This window comes from Rhopalosiphum maidis, chromosome 4, assembly GCF_003676215.2.
Source record: "Rhopalosiphum maidis isolate BTI-1 chromosome 4, ASM367621v3, whole genome shotgun sequence".
In the NCBI taxonomy this organism is placed as follows: domain Eukaryota; kingdom Metazoa; phylum Arthropoda; class Insecta; order Hemiptera; family Aphididae; genus Rhopalosiphum; species Rhopalosiphum maidis.
Genome location: NC_040880.1, coordinates 12,613,395 through 12,637,376, shown reverse-complemented (window position 1 = coordinate 12,637,376; position 23,982 = coordinate 12,613,395). Strand labels below are relative to the sequence as shown.

The window sequence follows — 23,982 nt, the reverse complement described above, 5'->3', positions numbered from 1 at the left end:
AACATTTGGCACATCCATAATGTTCAAATTACGTTTTTCCCGAATTATACTTAACACCCTCATAAACCCATATTAGTCCGAATAATAACGTATTTATGAGCACCCAATCATTAATATAAATTTCTTATTGTGATGATTAAACATCCAGTACCGGGAACCCGAGATACGAATAAATAATTAATGTGAAAAGCTCTGCATTTAATCTCTAAATACAGGCCAACTTCATATAATATTTTAAAATTCAGAATTATTTTATTATATTGATTTAGTTTGAGAATTCTAAAGCGTTCAAATTTAGTTTACCCGATGAGCAAACAATGAGCACTAATCATATTATTTTCGCATAATAATAGAAACAAATCCGATTGAATATTACTTTTATATATACACTAGTATTGCCGAAAATATGTTTTATTATTTCGAATAAACAGCTGTGCCAAACAGCAACTACTTAACAACTACTCCATGTTTGTATGCGATTATAAGCGTGTTATTTATTTAACCATTATACAGATAAGATATTCCGTATAATATAATTATATCAAATCATCAAAGTGTTATTTTATTTCTTATTAATTTGGACTATCAATAGATCGACTATTGACATTAAGTCTAATTAATGTTTATGAGTTATAATGCCTTTTTATCCGAACCCAATATATTTATATTTAAAAATTATAATGTTTATTGATAGGTTTAATAGCAACTTACTTTAACTTAAAAGGATGTCAGCGCTCTGTTAATGTAATCAGAACCAATCTCGAGTTTTTAGCTTTATTATTTGAGACAAATTATCAAACTCAAAGTTTAGACCATTTTATATGTTTGTACATTGACATTCTCATAATATTATCGTAATATTTTACTTACTCATATCGTATATAAAAATTTAAATATCGAAAAAAATTCAACGTTCAAACACAGATAATTATCTTGAATTTAAGATTGTTAATTTTTATACTAAAACTAAAAACATAAGGTTGGTTCTGTTGAATGCAAATTTTCCATTCCATGTGGGTTAAGGAGAGAATACAGTTCAAAAATAGTAGTTCACATAAAAATATTAGTGCGCTTATTACATCTCCTTGAACATTATTTGTCTACAGAACATTTCCAATTAAAGTATTTTTTAGGAGAAATTATATTATATAAAATAGGAATTTTTTTAATTGCAATTATTTGAATTTTAAACAAGCCGAATAGAGCACACGGCACGTTTTATAACAAGCGCATATAAACTACTACTGTAATAAACTAATAAAAACTATTGTTTCATGTTCTAAATGTATTCATTTAAATGTGTAATATTGAATCAGTATCGTAGTTTAAAAAAGTATTAATACATTGTAATTAGTCATATAATGAACAGCGAAATGTGATAATTTCCATTTATTTTGCTTAATTGTATAGTGTAATAAGTGTTTGTAATTACAATCAAAAAATTGACTAGGATAATGAAAATGTAGGTGTTTATGTTGATCATATTAGTGATTGATGTTCATACAATATTGGATTGATATTGTAAAAGAAATAATATTGTTTATTCTGTACTAATTATAAATATTGCAAATACTTTTAAAAAATTAATTTAAGAAATAAAATCGAAAAATCATGAATTGTTTGTAGAGTACATTATTTCATACATAATGTATTATTACTATTCAGTAACAACATCTCGGACAGACATATTTTGTCTTACATATCTATAACCGATTATACTTATATATGTATAAAAAAATCATGATGAATAGTTTGCAGTTTTCTGATGAAGAAATCATATTTTCAGCATTAAATTGAATAAAAATAAAATAACGATTTGCAACTATTAAGACTTTCAAGAATTATTGAATAGGTTTGCATATAATGCAATGAACAAACACATTTTAAAATTTTAAATTCATATTATTATCTTTGTCCTTTTTATTTTCTAAAAAAATATTTATTTCAATAAATAAAACCTTTATTGTGTGTATACATATATATATTATATACACTACAGTGATTATCGTTACGGACTTATTTCACCATAGATTTATACGAAAATATAGAGCATTTAGTGCGATAGTACGAATTGTACTGTACAATGATATATTTGCTATATTTGTCTTATTAACTTATTAACAAACATTATTATAAATCTTACAATGAAATGTTTCACAAATAGGTAATTATATTATACTAAATAGTAAATAGTCAATACTCAATAAGCATTATGTCGACCAAAATTAAATGTTTTAAATTAGTACGACAAAAGTTAAATGATTATTGGCTACGATAATAATATACAAAAAATCATTAAATTAATTATATTTAAAACAATTTGTCATTTAAAATTCAAATCTCAAAGTTTAATATAAAGATGTATTTACTTAATTTAGGATTTAAACCATTGATCAATTTTTCTATCGTTTACAATGAACCCGAATTCTTGTATAATATGTATATGCACATATGCTGATATTATTAAATCACTATAATATAATATTCTTAAATAAGAAATAAGGAAATGTTTATTTCGTTCTAAATTCTGAATAATGTTTAGTTTAAAAAGTTAAAAACCTAGCGCTCCTAAGCTATATTAAGGATCCCAAGCTCAATCTTTTAAAAATATTATAGTCGGATACAAACGTTTTTATGAGTTTATAAAAGATAGTGCACACATAAAATAATATATGGCTTGATAAATTATATACCTACTTTATTCTTGTAATAAACGAGAGTAATAAAAAATGTCTCTGCACTAAGAATTGCTTTTTATGAAATATGTTCCGTCATTGTTTACAAATTGTACTAAGACAACAACAACAACAATTACGACGGCGATAAACTCCGAGTCGTTTAGCGTAGATATCGTACAATATGCGATATGTCTGTGCGCATATTTTGCAGCAATATTCATCCGAATCAAGGTCTATGAACTATACTGCACCTAGTGCAATTTAATAATAATTACGGATAGTATAACACTACTAATATAATATTATTATACTACTTTCGAGACTTAACTATTTAAGAATAGCGCACGATTGTTCCTAAATGCTGGAAGTATTTTACTTAAAGGCTAATTAAATGCTCCGAGAAATAATGCGGCGCGCATCGTTTAAAACAATAATTGAAACGTTTATTTAACCAACCGTACAGTATAATTGGATAACGTAAGAATATTATTATTAATGAAAATGCAGTGCGATTTATACTATCGCGGCTTAATTGAATAATTATAGTAGACGCAGTGCCTTTAAATATTTTTCACTGGATTTCAAATAACTATAATATACATCAATTAAACGGTAAAAAGTAAAGTTTTATAACGCGTATACAACTAGCGGTGCTAGAACTATGTATAAATTCTAATGTGGAAAAGCACGCCTATAAAGTTATACCCTTTTCACCACCTGTAATTCACAGTGTAATTGTGAAGGAAAAACTACGACATTTTGAGAACAAATAAAAACTATTACTGCGATATTATTTGGTAAATTGTTATACACGAGTACCTATATAAATATATTGTATTAGATTTTGTTGAATAAGTTGGTGATTTTTATAAATTGTATGAATGTCTCATTGTTCATCGCACGTTCGGTTCAAGAGAGGTGTCGAGATTTTCGGATATGTTTAGGTTCAGTTTACGATTTGTCTGTAGCTTTAGCTTTTTAGTATCTTAAATTACGAGACATCGGTATTTGTACATTATATTTGTGCATAACACACAACAATATTAAATTCCACTAGCTAACTTGTAACGTTTATATATTTTATTCTAAAATGTATGTGTTTTATACAACATATTCTGTAGGATATAACACTAAATTTTTAGGATTTATGCAATATATATATTATACATTTTATATTATCAAAAACATGTAATTTTTAATGTCAAATGACAAAGTTTCTGGGGTTTGATATATTTTTTTACGTGTTATAAAAATAATAATATCATAAAAATTTATTAAATATTTTCAATCCCAAATATTCGAAACATTTTGTATGATATTAAGAATAAAAATGTAATCAATATAATGGCATATTATATGTGTAAGCTTTATATACAAACGGTTTATGAAACGTACAATACATCACTGTACGAAAACAATAATAACGTTAAAATATTTTCATAATAATTCATTTTTTAGCCGTATTATTTAAATTATTTAATAATATTCAATAGTGTATATATTATACCTAAGCCATATTAAATTAATTTAATTAATTATACGAATCTACTTAAGGTTTTTATTTATTATTCTTAAGAATATCTGCGTAGGTATATACATATAATAGGTGTACCGAGCTAAAAACTTGAAAGCCCTAAATTATTAGTTTTAACTTTATAAGAACACTTTTTTCTGTAAAAAACACGGTTGAAAGTTTTAATCAGACCTGTATCACATATATAGGTTATACATACGAATTAAAAAACATTTAGTGAGAGGTATATTCGTCAACTTAATTTTTTTTTTTTAATGAAATGATGATTTACGAAGATTATCATACTTTTATTGGTTGCTTTTATTATAACTTTCACAAAAAACCTTGACTCGTTGACGAACTTACATTTTTTTAAAGGGCCAACTACAACCACGAGACGGGTTATCGTAAGTTTGCGGGGCGATGTACAATAGAAACCTTATCGAACTGGGACTCGATATGTTAATAATATTATAATTAAAGGCGAGCGTGCCGAGAAAGCCATAACAGTCATAAGAAAGCAAAATAAAGAAATTATGAATAACAATACATTTATAGAACGGCGGAGTTTTTAAGTCATATTTCGTGACACAGAAGTTTTAATTTTTTATAAATAATAATAATGCGACCTTGTGAGAAAATGGGTAACCGTCCGCACCAAATGGATAGTATTAAAAAAGTTATAATACAACAATAATACCATCAGTAAAATACAAGGTATAATGAAAAGTTTATTTAACTGGCAGTTAAATATGATAATAATAATGAAAAAATGTTACATTCTGAGAAGCAGAATGGAAAAAGCTACTCTAAACATTTTTTTTTTTCATTTAAACATAAATGTACACCGTCTTCTCTGAAACTAGATTAAATTCACTATAAATGGTAACTGATTATTTTTATTTTGACGTTTTTATCTATACTTTAAACTTTTAAGTTAAAAGTGCATATAACACGAAAACGGGGACCAAATCCAGACAACGGAAACAATACCATAAAATTCTTTAGCAAATCAAAATACTTTAGCCAAATATACCTACTTTATAAATAAAACTATTATTAATATGTATATTATACAAAAATTCCATTCTTATTATTGTATAGATGTATATTTTTTTTATTTAAAAGTTTTAATTATGTAAGGTCAGCATTTTAATATCACTAATAATTTAAAAAAAAGTGTATGTTTACGACCAATGTATGGTTAATGGTCTAGTTGTCTGCCGAAATTTCATTCTCGCGTGACCATTAAAAATAAAATATATAAAAATGCGAATTTCAAGTATTTGTAACAAAATGCATATATTATTTTTAATTTCAGTTGTCGTCGTAGATAATGAAGCTATTAAAATTTTGTAATATATATTTTTTTACATTTTATTTGAAACAGAAATAAAGCTAAAAATGTTAAGTGACACTATTTAGTACCCAATACTATAAATATTGGAAATTTATCGCAAGTTGTACTCGAAAAAGGTCATATTTGTTCCTTCATAGCTTTCGAGAAAAAATGTTTAATACATATAATCGATTATAGTTTTTTAAGTTAACTAAATACGACCATCTTAACCCGTTTTCGGATAAATCAAGATCCAATTAATAATATTGTTTTTAGAATACAATATTAATTTATAAAGTAAATAAAAAAATTCTTCATCTATTGTATTTTAAATAATTTAAAAAAATAAAATAAAATTATACATGTGTGCACTATGCATATAATATATATACATACGCAGATATGGTAGGTAGGTACCTACTTTAATAATAACAGTAGTCATGAATACAAATTATAAATGACGTTAATATAGTGTATTCCCTTAAAATATTTGAATATCATATTTTGCAGTTGTCGAACATTCTGGTAGTGTTAAGTAAATAGTTATATTATGAACAATAATATTATGTTGTGTACGTACAAAAAGAAAAAAATAATTAAGCCCACATAAAAAAAAATTGTTAATCAGTAGGGATCGTATATTATCATGATGAATAAATAATGTTCACGGATATTTAATTTACATTTTATTATTACGTATATTATATATTATACTATTACATAAAACGGCTAACGACGTATATAATATATATATATGGATATATTATTAAATTATATGCGTCAACCGTCGTCTCTCCCCTGTACCCATTATATTTTTATTCCTGACGAAAATAAAATAAAAATAATATTCATTTTAATCAATCTAGATTAAAAACTTTTATGGTTTTTTTTTGTTTTTGTTTTTCTAAAACAATACCAACAAAACTGTGGTTTATAATTAATTATCGATCTAGGAATTAATAATGAATGTAACTAAAATAAAAATTACATAATATCATACCTACTAATACATTATAAATACCACAGGGTCTTGCATTAGCACGACTTGGTGAATTCGGAGTGAAGAACTTGGCACTATAAATATTTCTTTTCAAATCTAATTTTTATTGGATTGTACGAAATGTATTTTTAATTTATTATATCTCGTTTGAATGGAAATACACAAGTTTGAAGTTATTCTAAAGCCTCTAAAGTCAAAGGTATACACTAATAAGCAGTTATATAACTTTATATTTTATAAGTAACAACTAATAACTAATATTATGTGGCATAACCAACCTGTATTTGAGGCTTTGACTTTATTATAGATACTATAATACGTATTAAAAGACCTAAGGTAAATTGGGAATAATCTAGGATTATACAGGATGATTCAACAAGTAAGCTTTATTATTTCCTTCAACGATGAATTTATTAAATTTTTTAAATATATCTAAGGATCACACTTTTTTAATGCATAAAGGATACAAAAGAATGAGTACGCCTGAGGAATTGCTCTGTACTCATCTTCTCGCTATATTAAATTTATTTGTAGCCATATAGGACTACAACCTTATACCAATATTTTTTTAGATCTACAGTAGTGCCAATTGCCAAGTCACATTTGCAATAAACTTGTATAAAAGTACAGTTAAAAAAAAATTATAATTTTTAATATAATTTGCACAATTTTGTCATTACATTTATTGCTTGTAACAATTAATCAATTTTATTTCACCGTAATAAATCATTTTTAAAATGTATAATTTTTTTAAATAGTTTAATTTAAGAATAAGAATTGTATTTATGATTTATACAACTAACGTAACATTTGGTTAAATTCTCAAACTTGAAACTCTATATTCTTCATTACAAGTTATAAAATGTCTATAAAACCAAATAAATTTCAACATCATATAGTGAGATAAAACATTTTCAAAGCTTGACAATGATGTTAACCATCGAATCGAAGTATAACACTGGCATAAATAGCTGTCTAAAACTGTATTAATGGTTTTAATGTAAAAAAATCAAAATATTTTCAGAATAATTCCAATAAATTTTATATAGCATATAATTCAAATGCTTCTACAAATAAAAATGTACTTATAAAGTTGCAAATAAACTATATAAAAAATACGATTATTCAAGACCCATGAAGATGTTCCTATACGTTTTATAATATTATAATGTAAATACTATTAATGAACTACAAAAGGACTATAAAAGGAATAAAAATATAAAATCTTTTGAAAAAAACGAATTAAAATAAAAATGAATCTTAAAAAATACATCAAACAAATAAATTATAATATTTAATAATATAATTTATAATTTTAGCATTAATTTTACAAAAAAAAAACACAGAATAACATAATTACATAATACTTAATGAACAAAAAAATACTTGGCAGTTTGTTACTATTATGAAGTTATACAATTTGAGAAAATGAAAGTATTCAAATCATATAGTGAAAGTTTTTTTGTTGTACACGCAGAATGAACAAATGATTAAAAAGCTCTCATCGGTCGAGTCTAAAAACAAAGGAATTTGACAATTTTAATCATATCTCATTCTTAAAACGCGCCATATATAATAAAATTGTTGTTTTTTTTTTTATGGATGTTTAAGTTCAATGTAGTTTTTTTCATGTATTATATAAAATAATTAAGTTTATCTTAAATGAAATTAATTAGCTTTAGATCAGTAACAAAAATAATCAATTTCAGCCAAATCTTTAATTTTTTAAACCAAGATCAAAACGAAAATAAAACTTTTCGTATTACTCGGTTCCCAAAGTTATATTTAAAAAAAAAATGTTTCATAAAAGTAATTTTTTATAATATTATGTAGTGTTTATGATAAGGAATATTTTTTATTGATCAATATTATTAAGACAAAGAAACGTTTAATTAAAGTGGTAGTTTTCTCATCATAATAACCGAAGATATATTATTCCTGAATATTTCATCGCACATAATTTGTCGACATATATTTTACATTTTTAGGCGTTATTTGTTTTTTTTTGATAATGTAGTGTATACACTGTACAACGTAATGTCTTAAGTGGGTATATTTTATTTTCATCTCAACTATCCCGTGTAGTTGAAACGACTATATTTCAAGTCTAACTTGTTTTCGACAACAATAAAGACAGCTATACTTTCATTATTATTCTTTGCGGTTACTATATATATTATAATCATTATTCAACGTACCTGCCATCTGCCACCTGGTATTTATTTTGTAATTTAATATAATATAAGTACGGCCCTAATTCTGCTACAGATATATTTCAATTCAATATTCTTGCTAATCCATTAGAAATTGTGTTCCCAAAACATTTGTCTTCCGCGTTTATTTCCAGCATAAAGTATATGGTGTCTAGAATTCTAAATAATTCATGTGGTGTATAGGTACGCGACTTGATTTTTTTCCAAACACTGATGCGGTCCGGTCGATAAACGATTTGTTATATCCCACAAAAGTCCTCGGAGACCAATAACATTCTACGTACTACGTTTCAAATGTATTATTACTATGCCCTTATTCCTTTCCTATAATCTATAGCATATACGTTCACCTCGTGCTATGGGACATATTGTAATAGAGTGGTATACGTGTCGTCGGTAATTTGTTACATAAACATCTTCATTGAGTTTATTAGCTGTAGACAGTAGACGTTACGAGTCGTTTTTATCTCGAACGTCTAAATGCTATCGCTAACTAAGGCGTATTTCATTTTTGGTGCGTCTCATTTCATATCGACGATGATTAAAACTAGTCAATGTAAACGTCGCGAAACGATATTGGAACTGTGTTATTAATCTAAATATATATTAAACTGGACCTAAATACCTTACCCTACTAATTTATTGCCAGATCTGTCATGAACTTCGTCGTGGTCGTCTTTAAAAATATATACCAATTGTATGTTAAATATATAAGTACGATGTGTTTTTTATGATATTTAAAAAACTGTCGAAATACCGACCAGACCTCAGTAGACCCGCAAAGTGTAGTTATGTTTTAATGATAATTCTGACCTAGAAAAGGGATAATATATGCAGATACATACATATATATAGAGAGAGAGAGAGAGAAAGATAGATATAATATAAGAAACTTTTGTTCTATCATACCGTCCCATACCATGTAATTGGCCATTATTCGTATTAGTGAAAATCATTATATTATTGTAAAACATATTAAATTGAACATTGGATTTGACAAAAGACAAAAAATGTAATATAATTATTGTAGCTTTTATTTTTTTTATTTTTTACTATACCAAGCGAAATAAACTATTTAATAAAAACAAATTTATTCTATTGATTCAACAATGATTAATGATGACAGTTTTTCAAGCAGATAAGACGCGTCAGTCTTTAACGTTAACTTTAACCATGGGTAGCAAATCGTAATAAAGTTGACACTCTGGAGGTCAAAAGTAGAAACTTTGATACAATTAGTTGCATACTCTGTTTTAATTATTGAGAAAAACTAACAAATGACAAAATATAGTATTGTAATCCTTCAATTAAAAAATTTCTTTTGATTATAATATTTACCTTTATAGTACCTATCTAGAGAGGGGGGAGGACTTCATCGATTCCACCAGACTTTTTTATACTAAGGGATAAGGCATATCGATTCCGCCAGTATTGACTCCTCAAGTATAGTTAGTCTAAAAACAATAACCTATCGATTCCGCCAGGGAAAAAATAATCTTCCCGAACAAAAATTATCGTTTTATAGATTTTTATTTATGGATATAATAGTATTATTAACATAACTTAACTTGCTCGCTTGATGATAATCTAACGTGTAGAAGCGTAGTTGTCCTACACTATTCTGGTTAGTCTTGATTTTTCCTTGTATAAATATCGAAATTGTAACTAGTCAACGACAAAATAACTTAGTTATTTATCAAAATGAAAAATGCTTTAAAACAAACTTTGTGAAGTATTTATATGTCTATAAGTGGAAATATATTAATAAAAACTGTAATGCAAAAGTTATGTTAGTTTGGTATCATTATATTATAAGCAATAATATTTTACAACTTTTAACTATGTATATAAAATATAAAAATAACACAATATACATGATAAAAATTGTTATCAAATTTAATTTGTCTTATTTTGTATATACAGTAAAATCCCGTTACAACGAACTCCAGAGGACCAAATTTTTTTTCGTTATAACGGAAATTTAGTTGTAACGAAAATTCGAATAAGCTCTTTATAAGCCCTGATTTTCGGCAGTGAACTTCTATAACTTTCCTTATAACGGGATTTTTTGTTGTATTGATATTCGTTGTAACGGGAATTTACTGTATTATATTTAATTATATATTTATTTTATTTCGCTTATATATATATATTGTATTGTATCTATTATATTGACTATTAATTAAATTATAATATTAGGTATAAGGTATAAATTGGTAGATGGCGGAATCGATAGGTTGTTTATAGACTACCAGTACTGGTGGAGTCGATACTGGCGGAATCAATGCTACATTGGCGGAATCGATAGATCCCACTATAGGGATGACAAAAATTACCAGCACTGGGATGTGAAACTTTGGATGACAGAAAATAGAGCCATACAATTTATTGACAATATTTACGCACGTTTACGCAATTAATGCACTAGAACGCTATTTATCACAATAATCACCATAATAACATAATCGTGTGACCATTATTTAACCCAACGTCTACAGACTCGCGGGGTCATGACGACCAACAGCCAAAAGCTCGTTAAATATTAGGTATGTCATTGCACGTAAAATGACTAATTTGTATATTATTTTGATAAATCGATACCCGTTGCGAAATTATTGGTCAAATACATTTCGTGATATGGCGTGGGCAGACTGCCATCACGAAAAACGTCAAACGCCATAGGATTGTTTATCAGAAGACCACAATATTGTGACGGAGGTGTTAGAGTCATGGTTTATGCAGGCTTACACAGGATGACACTGTTCCTGGCTGTTTTCCCGGAACCTATAACCTTACGCGATGACACGTTAGACGTTTTCCTGGACGATATCCATTTTCTTATCGCCTGCTTAATAGCATATATTATTACAGCGGTTCATGAAAACGGGATATGAGTTTCCGTTTGACATCTCAGGAGCTCGATGGTTTATTCTCTTTACTCTCGTCACGCTGTTATTTTTATTCCGATAGAGAATAGTCCCCGGACTTCACTACCTAAACTCCACCGAACACCATAGTCAGAGCCACGTCTGATAGTCACGACAACCCAATGATTTAACCAGTAAATCTTTTCCGTGGTAATGCGTTACGTAATTTCGTTATGATTGTTTCTATGTTATTTATATAATAATTACGGGCAAGATCCCAATATACACTAATGCGTAGTATGAGTACATAATAAAAATTTAAATGAAATATATTACATATTAAACAAAATAATTTAGAAAACGAATGACAGACCTTTATTGGCGATTGTCATCATCCCGAAGAGAGGTTCGTTTCTCAAGTAATTGGTTGAGCACAGTGGTATAAGAAAACAATAATTATTACGGATGTTTCGAATTGGTACCTTTGTATTAATAATTGCGACGGGGGATGAAGAGTCAATAGAACTAGAGAGAAGTTTTCGAAGAAAAGATATATTAAATTGGCGACGACGATTGTTTAAGGACATTTTATGGAAATAACTTTGGATATTTAATTTCTATAACATTTTAATGCGTTGTCATTTTGGTTTGTTTGGAGTATTGCAAATTAAAAAAATTAAATTAAAGCAATCAAATGAAAAAATGACACTAAAAATGTCATAGAAAAACCGTGTATATTGGGTATAATTTAATTACGCCGAGTACATGTTTAATTTTAGCTAGTCACATTATTATTTAGTTTTAATTGATAAGAAAAGTTAATTAATTAGAACATAAATTACTTTTTCGAAATACATAAAAAGTTTCCTAAGAATATGTCACGTGAATTAAAGTTATAAGTAAACTAGTTATTAATTATTAACGTTCATTCATATAAATGATAATTAATATATAACATAAATAGGTAAAAATAAATTATATTTCCTCACGATCTTTATTTTGGTTAATTATTTTTAATACTTTTAAGAATTGAGATCTGCATAGAAAAGCTATTTAATTATAAAAATATAGTATGTACAATGTATTTTACTAATTACAGTAGAATAATACAATATTATTTTTTGAATACTAATAATAATAAATGATAAAATGAAATAATAACATTAAAACGTTCTGAATTTTCAATAATATATGCACTATACGATTATAAATAGGAAATAGTTTATTTTTATATTTTAACGTGTAAAGTTGCATAATATACACTACTTATAGGTAGCTTTCAATCATTTTCCAGAATGTTTTTGAATATTTTTTTTAAATTATACAAACACACACAATGTTTAATTCAATTTTTTGATGAATTATTACGATTGTCAAGAAATAAAATAAATAACCATAAATTGTTATTTTACTCGTATGTGAAAGTAATTTAGTTTCACTACAATTTTTATTGAGTAAATAGTAAATTCACTATTTTAATCATTATTCATTACTGTAATGGGTAAAGTAACCTTGTCAACGCAGGAAAATACGAATCTAGTCTTCTATACACTGCGTGCCAAATATATGTACAGAACTTTATAATAAGTTATTTACATTAAATGTCAAATGTAGATGACTTCACAACTTACTATTATGATACAGACATACAGTCTATAAATCGCGATTATGACTGTGACTAAAATCTAGATAAATAAAATATAAACTAATTATTTCGCATTTAACAATTAAATTTAATTAAATTTATCAGCAATTTATTCAAGTACTTGTTTTATTTTTTATAATCTTATTTTTCTTTTTACCACGCCATATTGGGATACCCATATCGTATTTCCATTTATGCGTGTCGTATTATTATTTAATGTAGATTATATTATATTAACAGTGTACACGGTATATCTCGAAATAACTAAAAAAATAAAATAAAATAAGCTGAACAAATATGATAAAGACTGATTAAAACAAAACGTAAAGATTTTACTGATGAGGAAATTAACATGTGGTTACTAAGTTGAATACCAGATAATATTATAATGGTTGAATTTTTCTGTTCACTCAAAATAATTCAGTTGAACATAAATAAATATTAATATTGACCAAATGGTACAGTTTTAAATTATGTAATTTTAGATATGTACAGGGACGGATTGGGCCATCGGGAAATTGGGAAATTTCCGATGAACCACGTGGTAATTAGTTGATGGGGCCGCTACGTGCGCCAAATTTTACAGCTGTAGCCTATCACAAATTAATAAGTAACATCAATAAGATATAGATGTTTTTTTCTTATTTTTTAACTTGTAATTTTTTCTCATAGCAAAAATTGCTATTTTTTAAATAACAAACTAGGAAGCAATAGGTCAATAATTAATATAAATAATAAATATTACTATAAGTTAAAATAATAATAATCAAAAAATCAACCCCCGTGAACAGTAAAACATAAACAGTTTGTTATTCCTGTCGGCGTTCGGTAGTAGCCGGTGGGTGACGACGACGAATTTAAACAATGCAAGTGGGCATAGGCCTGTAGTCTGAATAATAAGAATATTTTTATTTTAAATTTTTAATTATTTATAATATTGTAATAAATACTGTCGAATCGATATATTAGTTTACCAACTAAATATGTAATTCTAAATAATATGTATAAGTATAATTAATATTGTTTATTTATATTGGTAAGGTATGTGTTTTAGTATGTAAGTAATGTAATTAGTAATATTATAGTCTTTTTAAAACAGTACATATATATTTGAAGTAGGCCAAATAGTTTTTAAGTTTTAACTAAAAATTACAACCAATAACAACTAGATACCTATCATATATCTGTATATTCAAACCTCACTATATCTTTATAATATAATCATTTTTGTAAGAACAGTGAATACACCAAAAAATGTAAATAAATATTTACCGCTCCTTTAAAGGGCTAAAAATTACCACTTTCAGTATGGTGCACCTCCCCCCTACAAAAATATGATTGCGAGTGGGTCGCTAAAAAGTTATTTTCCCGGGCCGGTCTAAAATTCCAATTCGTCCCTGGATATGTATCATAATTTTATATTACTTCAATAGTTATTATAAGAGCTCTCGGCTTATAGTACTAAAAATTATTCGCAGCACACGTGATATGAAACATTATGAGCCATTTGAGAATATAGCTGTGTCTTTGTACTTTAGCCGACGTTATCACGTACGGAAAGCAGTGATCACTTGATCGCGTTCAATTGTGTGGAATTATCAAACCGCGCGTTTATGCTTATCGTTGATTAGTTTGTTTTCTCTATTTTTCTTCTGAACATGTTTACCTAGATGGTCGATATACTTCTAAAATGCTTAATTAAACATTCGCAACAAAACCCTATCGATGGTTATAGTCTCTGTATAATATATTTTTATTTGATATTTCTTCTTTTTTTTCTTCTTTTTTTTTTTTTGCCGTGTATATACTATATAGGTACTCGTATAATCTATCATATTGTCGTCGTTATAATAATATCATTGCCTTAACGTAGAATATGATGGAATTCCATTTTCCAAATAACTTTTAAGAAAAATCGTGAAATAAATCATCAAGAAGTTTACTTAAAAGTGTATTAGCAGATAGTAAATAAATCTTCAATAAAATTAGATTTCTACTTAAATTCGTAAAAAGTTGTTGTATGATTTTTTTTTATTATTATTATTATTATTTTAAGTTTAATTGCTTTTGTATGTTTTTTTGTTTTCAGATTTTTAGTTACATTGCATTTTAAACCACAATATTTACTTTAATGTTGTAAGATTTTTTAAAAAATATTTATATTAGACGAATCACATAAAAAACGTATCTGCAACCGAATTTCAACGAACTAATAATAATATATTGAATTTTCTTTTTGAATATGGTAAAAAAAAAATATTTACATAATGATATGTAAAACCTGCATCGAAAAAAAGAACGGGGACTTATTGTCACAACCTCAACTCGACGTAAACTAGATTATTTCTATTGAACGTTAGTACTGCCTATTCATATAGTTAATTTCAGTGTCCATATAACATAATAAATAAATAATTATGATAGTATAGGACACGATACAAAGTAAAAATATAATATCCACTTGCTATAAGAAATATTACTAGAATATTATTACCTGATCTACAAATATAAAGTATAGATATTTGAGTATATTGACAAATGACAACTTTGTCCCAAAATGTGTCAATCAAATTACGCTACTCATCAACAAGCTGCCGGAAATATTTTTTCACTCATGATAGTGATTTTTTAATTGAATAATAATTAATAGCAAGATAGTTATGAAAATAGGAAAAAAAATCTATACATACTACTAATCATTGCTGTCATACAGTTGATTTATGGTTTCGTTGAATATATCACAAAAAAAGTTACATTTGATATTATATAAATAATCATTTATATATTTTAGAAGTGAGAAATCGATAAACAGTAAAGTAATTAGTAAAATTAATTTAAAACATCGTAACTGTTCGCGTATATATTATATCTATCCATAAATAACTTTAATCCAAACTGACGTAAAATAAATTGGAAATTAATAGAGATATCACAAAATTGTTGTTTTAAAGTACCTATAAAGCATACATTATCATTGTACATATTATTATAATAACAATGCATTGTACTTGAGTTCAACATTAATTTTATTAATTAGGTACTACAACGTTTGTTTGTGTTTTAAATAATAACAGTTCGAAAAAATTACAAAATTATCTTCTCTTTTTCACTCGTAAAATTGTATATTTAATTTTGATTAAACATTAACAATCTTTAACTGATTACGTAGTTATGCTTTTATATCCCATTTCCAGACAAATTTATTAAACCAACTTGTCAGAAAGACGCATAGTCTCATTTCTAGGACGGAAACTAGTTTTCCTATCCATTGAGCAACTCAATTAAATTCAAATTGGACGAAAACCATCACCAAACTAGCAATCCGTTAAGTCAACTTAAGATTGAATTCCATTCAACTAAAATTAATTTATTTTGAACCAAGTCCAAAATGTGTTCAACCAATTGGGCACTAGTTTTATTTATGTGACCATGAATTTAGGCGCTGAAAATTTAATTCCGTACAAATGTGTAACGAATATATCCACTGTGCTTTAAAAAATTAATTAAAAACAGATATTATTCATTGCATGCTGTGAAGATTACAGTTTTTAGTATACCGCAAAGAGGATACGTGTTTTAATTCGATTTAGTACAGTATTTACACACGAAATTACAGATTTTATTTTTACATTAAAACAAACAATAATACATTGAAAAATAAAAATGTTTATGCGGTTTAAAAACTTATAAAATAGATTTTTTATATTATTTTCGAAGGTGAAAATTCTATCGGTCTTACAAACAATATAACATTATAATCGACACATAATATTATTGATTTAATTTTGTAACATATAATTAAACCCTTAAATACACCATATATACCCATAAATATTATGCATTTATAACCATAAATATAATTTTGTCTTTATTATTGAACTTTTAAGGATGTATTACAATTTTTTATATTAATAGGACATACTTAACATCAAATGTAACCTTTGAAAGACTCCGTCTACTTGAAGAAAAAATGTGCTGAGATTTTCAAATACATATAAAATAACTATAAAAAAACACGCGTGATTATAAAATCAGTTGAATCTTTGTTTAAACAGTTCTAAAATAATTATTTCATAAAAGAATAATCAGAAAATATAAAAATTAAAAAAAAATTATTAAAACAAGATCTCTTTTCTCTTTGTATAATTTACTTTAATTTGATATTGAACTTATGTAAGCGAAATACTTGAACATAATTATAATGATTATTTTTTCAACAAACATAAAATTCATTTTAATCAATTATTAAAATACAAGTCAGCAAACAAACACAATAAATAAATATATACCATAGGCGAGTATATACGTTAAATATTTCAATAAAACACCTTTAAAACTATTTTTTATTTATTTCGACAAAAAATATAAAATGATTTATGAAATTTGTACAAAAAGCTCCCGGACAGAAAATAACAGGAATGAAATTAATCGAATTATATGCAGGTTAACGAAAATCAGTTTAAATATCGATCTTGCAAGGTAGTAAAACCATGCTTTTCAATAACTGTCAAATCAAAAATGTAAAAGAAGTTTAATCAATAAGCGTATTATAATATATATATATATACATTTGTTATATAATATAATTACGGTAAATAACGGCAGCGGTCCAATCGTGATTAAATTCATCGTGAACAAAAGCAAGAACCAGTGCTTTATTTTTAAAAGATAATAAAAGCATTTTTTACGCTTTTTTTATACATATTTCTAAATATTATATTATGTACTACAAGCTCTTGAATTTTGTGTTATACGAATAACGGTGATTACGAAAAGTTATCACATTGTCATAAACCATTCCTTTATAGGGAATAAATTCGATTTACTCTATATTATAATAGTGTATAATAATATGTAATACACTAGTACACCCACAACAATACCGCTAAAACTCAAAATTAAAGATATTGATATGTTATAATTTTCAAAAAGAAATTAATTTAAAGATTTTATACAGTGTTTTCTACACACGTCTTTTAAATGTAAAATATAAATACTCACAAACTACAATGAATAATCATACTTTAAAATATGAAATTTTCAAATATATCCATACTGGAGGGTATTTACATAACTTATACAATATTTACTCTATATGTCCGCTGTAAATTAATAATTTTACATTGTTTTTAACGTTACATTCCAGCCGTTTATTTATTTTTCAAAAAAAAATAATTAACTAAAATGTAAAAAAAATATTTAAGTCAAAAATGTATTTTAAACTTAATATATTGATATACCTACCTATATATTATTATATTTAACAAACAATTTATTGTTATATTATGTATATAATTTTAAATAATACGACATCGACATTTATTGTAAATCATATATTTTCCAATCGTATAGAATAAGTTATTCTGATAATATTTACAAAAAATATGGATTTCACTAGGTACCTAATTATATACATAGTTTTTAGTTGAATCTTCGGATCCTCGTGAATTCGCAGGAAATTGGATTGTTAGTTGTGAAATAATTTTTGTGGAAATATCAAACTAAACCGAACAATAGATAACTAATTCAGAATAATATATGAAATGCTTGACAATCCAAGCAGTCATTAATTATTCATCTTAGTTTATGATTCTATATGATTCTATAATGCAATTTTCAATAAGAAAAAAGAACAACAATATTTTCGTAAATCAAATTAACTCTTTATAAAATCTTGTTTTTTTGAAATTAAAATTACCTAATACAATTTTATTTTTGATTAACTACTTCTTGTATAATTGTTTATAACTACCTAGCAATAGCATAATGTTATAATACGCTCTCATAATATATTATAATAAAATCATCGTAATTATACTTATATTAAGTTACAGGGTGATTTTCCAAGCATGCTCACCTCAATTTTTTATTTAATATAAAATGTATTAAAATTATGATTATTAGAAATTTTAAATATATACTTAAGACCATTTTTTTTAAATTTTTAAGACTGTATATACTACTACTTAAAGAGTGTCATGTTGTGATATACAAGTTGTAAAAATAATATTAATGTAGCTAATTCAGTTATTAAAATGTTTATAAAAAGGATTTAAAAGTCTTTAAAATTGGTTTTACAAAAAATAAAAAAAAGTAGATGCTATATTAGAACTAGTGTTTAATTTACTTAGAAAAAATACTCAGAACATTTTTCCACAAAACAACTTACAGTGGAAAAGGAGGACTTTAATTTGAAAAACAAAAGATAGTATTTCTAGAAGAAGTTCTTTAAGTAGTTTAAAAAAATTTTGAAAAAATGATCTTTAATAGCAAATATATTTGAAAATTTCAAAAATCAGACTGAATAATTGCGTTGTTTTTTTTTTCTAAATGGGAGCTAAGCATATTTGGTGAATCACCCTGTATATAATATATAAATATACAATAAGTGAAAAAGATTAGCAAGATGAAATTTTTTTTTAACATTACCCTCGGAAACAGTAGCATTTGGATTACTATAAATACGTTTAATATATCGTGTTTTAGGTATAAAATAAAACAATCAATTTATAAGGCTTACCGATAAAGTATAGCAAATCCACGTTACCACAGGTAAACTAAAAATATTTTAATATTTTATCTGACGAAATAAAAATACCTGGATAAACTGGAATTTAAACGGATAAAAACATACTTAGGTACTTACCTACATACCTATACATTTTATAATGGCATATACTTTAAATTAAACCAGATTCACGCGATTTGCTTTTAATTTAACGCAAGGCAATAAATTTACACATTATTCGTTTGTATCGATTATTTTATACTCAGTAGGTCTCTGTATTGTGTGAACATATTATGGACGCAGTCACGTTTATCTACTTCTCGGACGTAAGAAGCGCGCGCGCGCGCGCTCGTACACACACTGCATACATACACATGCACACACTTACAGTATTAGAGTTAGATGGGATTGGATCGAAGTTTATGTACAAATTTGAAATTAAGACGGCGGTGTCACTGTCATAACGTGTTAGTCTTGGATACTGTCTCGGAAATCTCTCACTGTGATTTTTGAAAAGTTCAAACTTTTATAGGGATGCCAGGGATTTTTGTTTCGATAAAATAAATGACCCGTGAATTCGTTTTCTTTCTATTCGTATAAAAATTATTTACGTATATTTGTTCAAAGTTTAAAATTGCTATAATATCACATTGATGTTTTAGAAGATTATTTTTTCTTTTACAAATCACGAAATCATAAAATACGAAAAACCAAAAACAACACATATTGATAAAATAAAAAGTTATGGGACACCGAATAATAATTAATCTACCTATGGTATATGTATATTAATATGTTAAAGACATTTTTGCAAACATAGAAACATTTATTTGTAAATTTAGTGGGGCCAGTTTAATGGATAATCCAGTATAAGAGTATATATATACATACGAGTACATATACATATTATGTGTTTGTTTTTGCATTTGAAATAATATGGTAAAAACGTATCGTGAAAAAAAATTTTACGAGAGTCTATCTAAAAAAAAAAATACTTCTGTAATATGTAGTCAACGTCGACCCCATCAATGTCAAGCCATATTTTATTTTATTATCAAACATTTTTATACCATTATATTTTATTTATATTTAAAAAAATGTGCATTTCCATCAACTCATATCTCACAGATTGGGAATACCAATTTATTTAAAATATTGATTTCTATTTATCCTCACAACCACTATTTTTTTTCTTTAGTAATTTATTGTGCATTATATTATGTTCGTGTACGGATTTATATGTTTTGTTATTTTGTGTACCTATACGTGACTGTAGGTCTGTAGCTATGACATAATATAATATGGTTAAAAAAACAATAAGAAACCTATACGACGATATAATATACTTCAATACTTGTACTTAAAACGTTCTAATAAAATCGGTACGTATAAGAACATAAATGAATAAATAGGTAATTTATAAGAATCGATAGATAATAATATCATAATAATATGAAATATAAAAAATATAAATATGTACCGAAAAATTCCCCTTTTTTTGGAAATATTTGTGTAGGTACGTTTATACGATAAGATATCTCATGCAATTGGAAATCGTTGGAAAATATTAATGCTGATAGAGAAAAAAAAATAAAGTTCGATGGATATGTGGACATGAACTTATATGATAATTAAAGATATCTATTATAAATGTTATAATATACAATTGTAGTATTTTGCAAATACACGCAAACTGTACGGAAATCGCGATGTCGAGGTATTTCAAACACTTATTTCATTCATCAATATTTAACAGACACACGTGCGCCGCATAGGCACATTGTACTATCTATACATAATAAACGGTATACCGTTTATGGTACATACCTCGATCACGTACAGCATAAACCGGGTACCGGTGCCTTATTAACTATGGACGATTTTCTAAGGTATAAAAACGTGTGTGTAATGGGAACCATGAACCACGGGTAGAATAATTATTACACATATTCTTGTCGTTTTGCAACACCAAAAAAACCTGTACATCCAAATGTATTATCAATTATACACGTGTGTACGAATTCTGAAACGCAAATTCGTTTTCAAACACGCGAAGTGTGTATGTGCGTTTACCATAAATCATCATAAATAATGTTATTTGCCAAACGAAAACTTGCAAGTTTGCAGAAAATATTACCTTAATGATATCATCGTTTTTTTTTTTTTTTTTTGAATCACGAATTTCTCGTACATTTTTAATGATAAAACGACAATAATAAAATAGTAGCGGTGAACGAATCAAACAAAAAAAATTGAAATTAAAATTCAACACTAAGCGCTAAAATGTGTTGGTGGGAAGTGAGGGGCCGGTCAAACGTTGTATTCAAATAGGTAGCTATATAACATATAAGAGAGCTATTTCATTTTCGAGATGCAATGATATTACATCGAGTGACAGCTACTGACAGTATCTGTATTACACTATTTTAACGATACGACGGGCGAGTCAGGGCGTGAATCTTGTACCTACAGTTGTCAATACGGAAAATTATCGTAATATTATGATTGGATAAGAGTTATTATTCACCCGACTTGGAGATGAACACGACTGTGATGCATGACGCGAACGTTATGAATAACAATAACAAATGACGGGACCTGGGCTGTTGTAACGTCCACCCCATCGGAACACCTGTAACACACGCACACACGTATGCGACGGGTTATCATAATTATACATATTATATTACACGCACATGCACAATATCATATACACATTATTATAGATAATAAATTATAGTATATAATATCGTATAGCTAGTAAGTTTACGATCGTTCGATCAAACACGCGTATTAAAAGTTTTATGAATAATAATAATAATAATAATAATGATATTGAGTATCTATTTAATACAATATTATACATAATATGCGGAATATGTGTATGATATTTATCGATCGTACACTATAATATAATATTGTACAAGTCCACCTACCGATAGTGATAGTAGCGCAGCACGTGCCGAGAGTGAAACGCACGTGTGTCGCGCGGTCTTCGCACCACTATATTATAATAATAATATGAGTATTACTGTCTTTGTTTAACCGATCGAATTCGCCGGTTGATCGGAAAACTGAACGATCAAAATATCATGATATATATATATTAAGTAAATGTACTGCAGCGATGATATATATATATATATATATCATGAGCGGTATGGATCGCGAACTGCACGCAAACAAACAACAGCCTTTCGTCGATCGTTAAGTCGTCGTCGTCATCGCCGTAGTCACTAGCGTTCTACTACGTACACTACGGTATACGACTCGGTATTATCGGTATACACAATCGGCGATCGCGTTGGTATATATTGTGTTATATCGATGACATAGTCTCGTCGTTTGCTGCTGTCCGCGTGCGATCTCTTGCAAATTTCAACCCCCCCGACCTGTATACGGGTTTTTCACGATGCGCGTACACCGGTAGTACGTGTCATCATAACGCGTACGACTTTTGACGAGCGCGTTTCGTGGCCAAAGTCCGCGCGCGACCTACGACCGTTGGCGATGCAAAGCCGACCGAAACTGACTACTGAGGTGTGTAGTGTAACCTCTTGGCGTGTACCCGCTGCCGCCGCCGCCGCCGCCGCCGCCAACGCCGATGCCGCCACCGCCGCGCTACACGACTTCCGTCCCCGAACTTGCGGTGTTTATGATATTATTATAATGTGTACGCCAATGTTAAATTACGTACGAGGCCCAGTGAAGTGTGTGTACACGACTACGCGACGTCAGCCGGTCAAACTCGACGTGTAACGATATATATATTATTACAATAATACGATATATTATATCATAGTGTTACGGCGGCCGCTCGACCGCGAGATGGACTGCGTAGGGTTTTACGAGCGTACGTACGACGACTATTATAGGTAATATTATATTTCGGCGACGACGACGGTTTAAATAGCGCGTCAGGTTACGAGGTTGATTCGCGATGTCGTCTATATTTGCAATTATATCGTTTTCTCGTGATGGTATCGTCGTTGTCGTTGTCGTATCACGATATAGCCATCCGTAAAAACGTTAAAAAAAACTGCCGAGCGAGACTAAAAGTTTAGAAATAAGCGTATACCTATTATTATACTCACTATCGCTCTCGTCCCCGTCGTCGTCAGCGCTCCGTCACCCCCGTGTCGACGGGCTCGCACACGCACATCCACGCACACGACCGTCGTCACAAGCTCACCGTCCTTATGTGTATTGTGTAGGTATA

At 27.6% G+C, this 23,982-nt stretch overlaps 1 protein-coding gene across 1 annotated transcript in view; it reads right to left on the bottom strand.

Moving 5' to 3' along the window:
• LOC113560604 (alpha-1,3-mannosyl-glycoprotein 4-beta-N-acetylglucosaminyltransferase B) overlaps nt 1–23,285 on the bottom strand; it is a 29,285-nt gene extending 6,000 nt beyond the window's left edge. Inside the window, exons 1-2 of the mRNA XM_026966587.1 lie at nt 22,700–23,285; nt 22,291–22,395 (exon numbers count right to left, since the gene is read on the bottom strand). Coding sequence (XP_026822388.1) covers nt 22,291–22,387 — 97 coding nt within the window. The 5' untranslated portion in view covers nt 22,388–22,395; nt 22,700–23,285. The remainder of the gene's footprint in view (nt 1–22,290; nt 22,396–22,699) is intronic.
• Nucleotides 23,286–23,982: the final 697 nt, after the last annotated feature.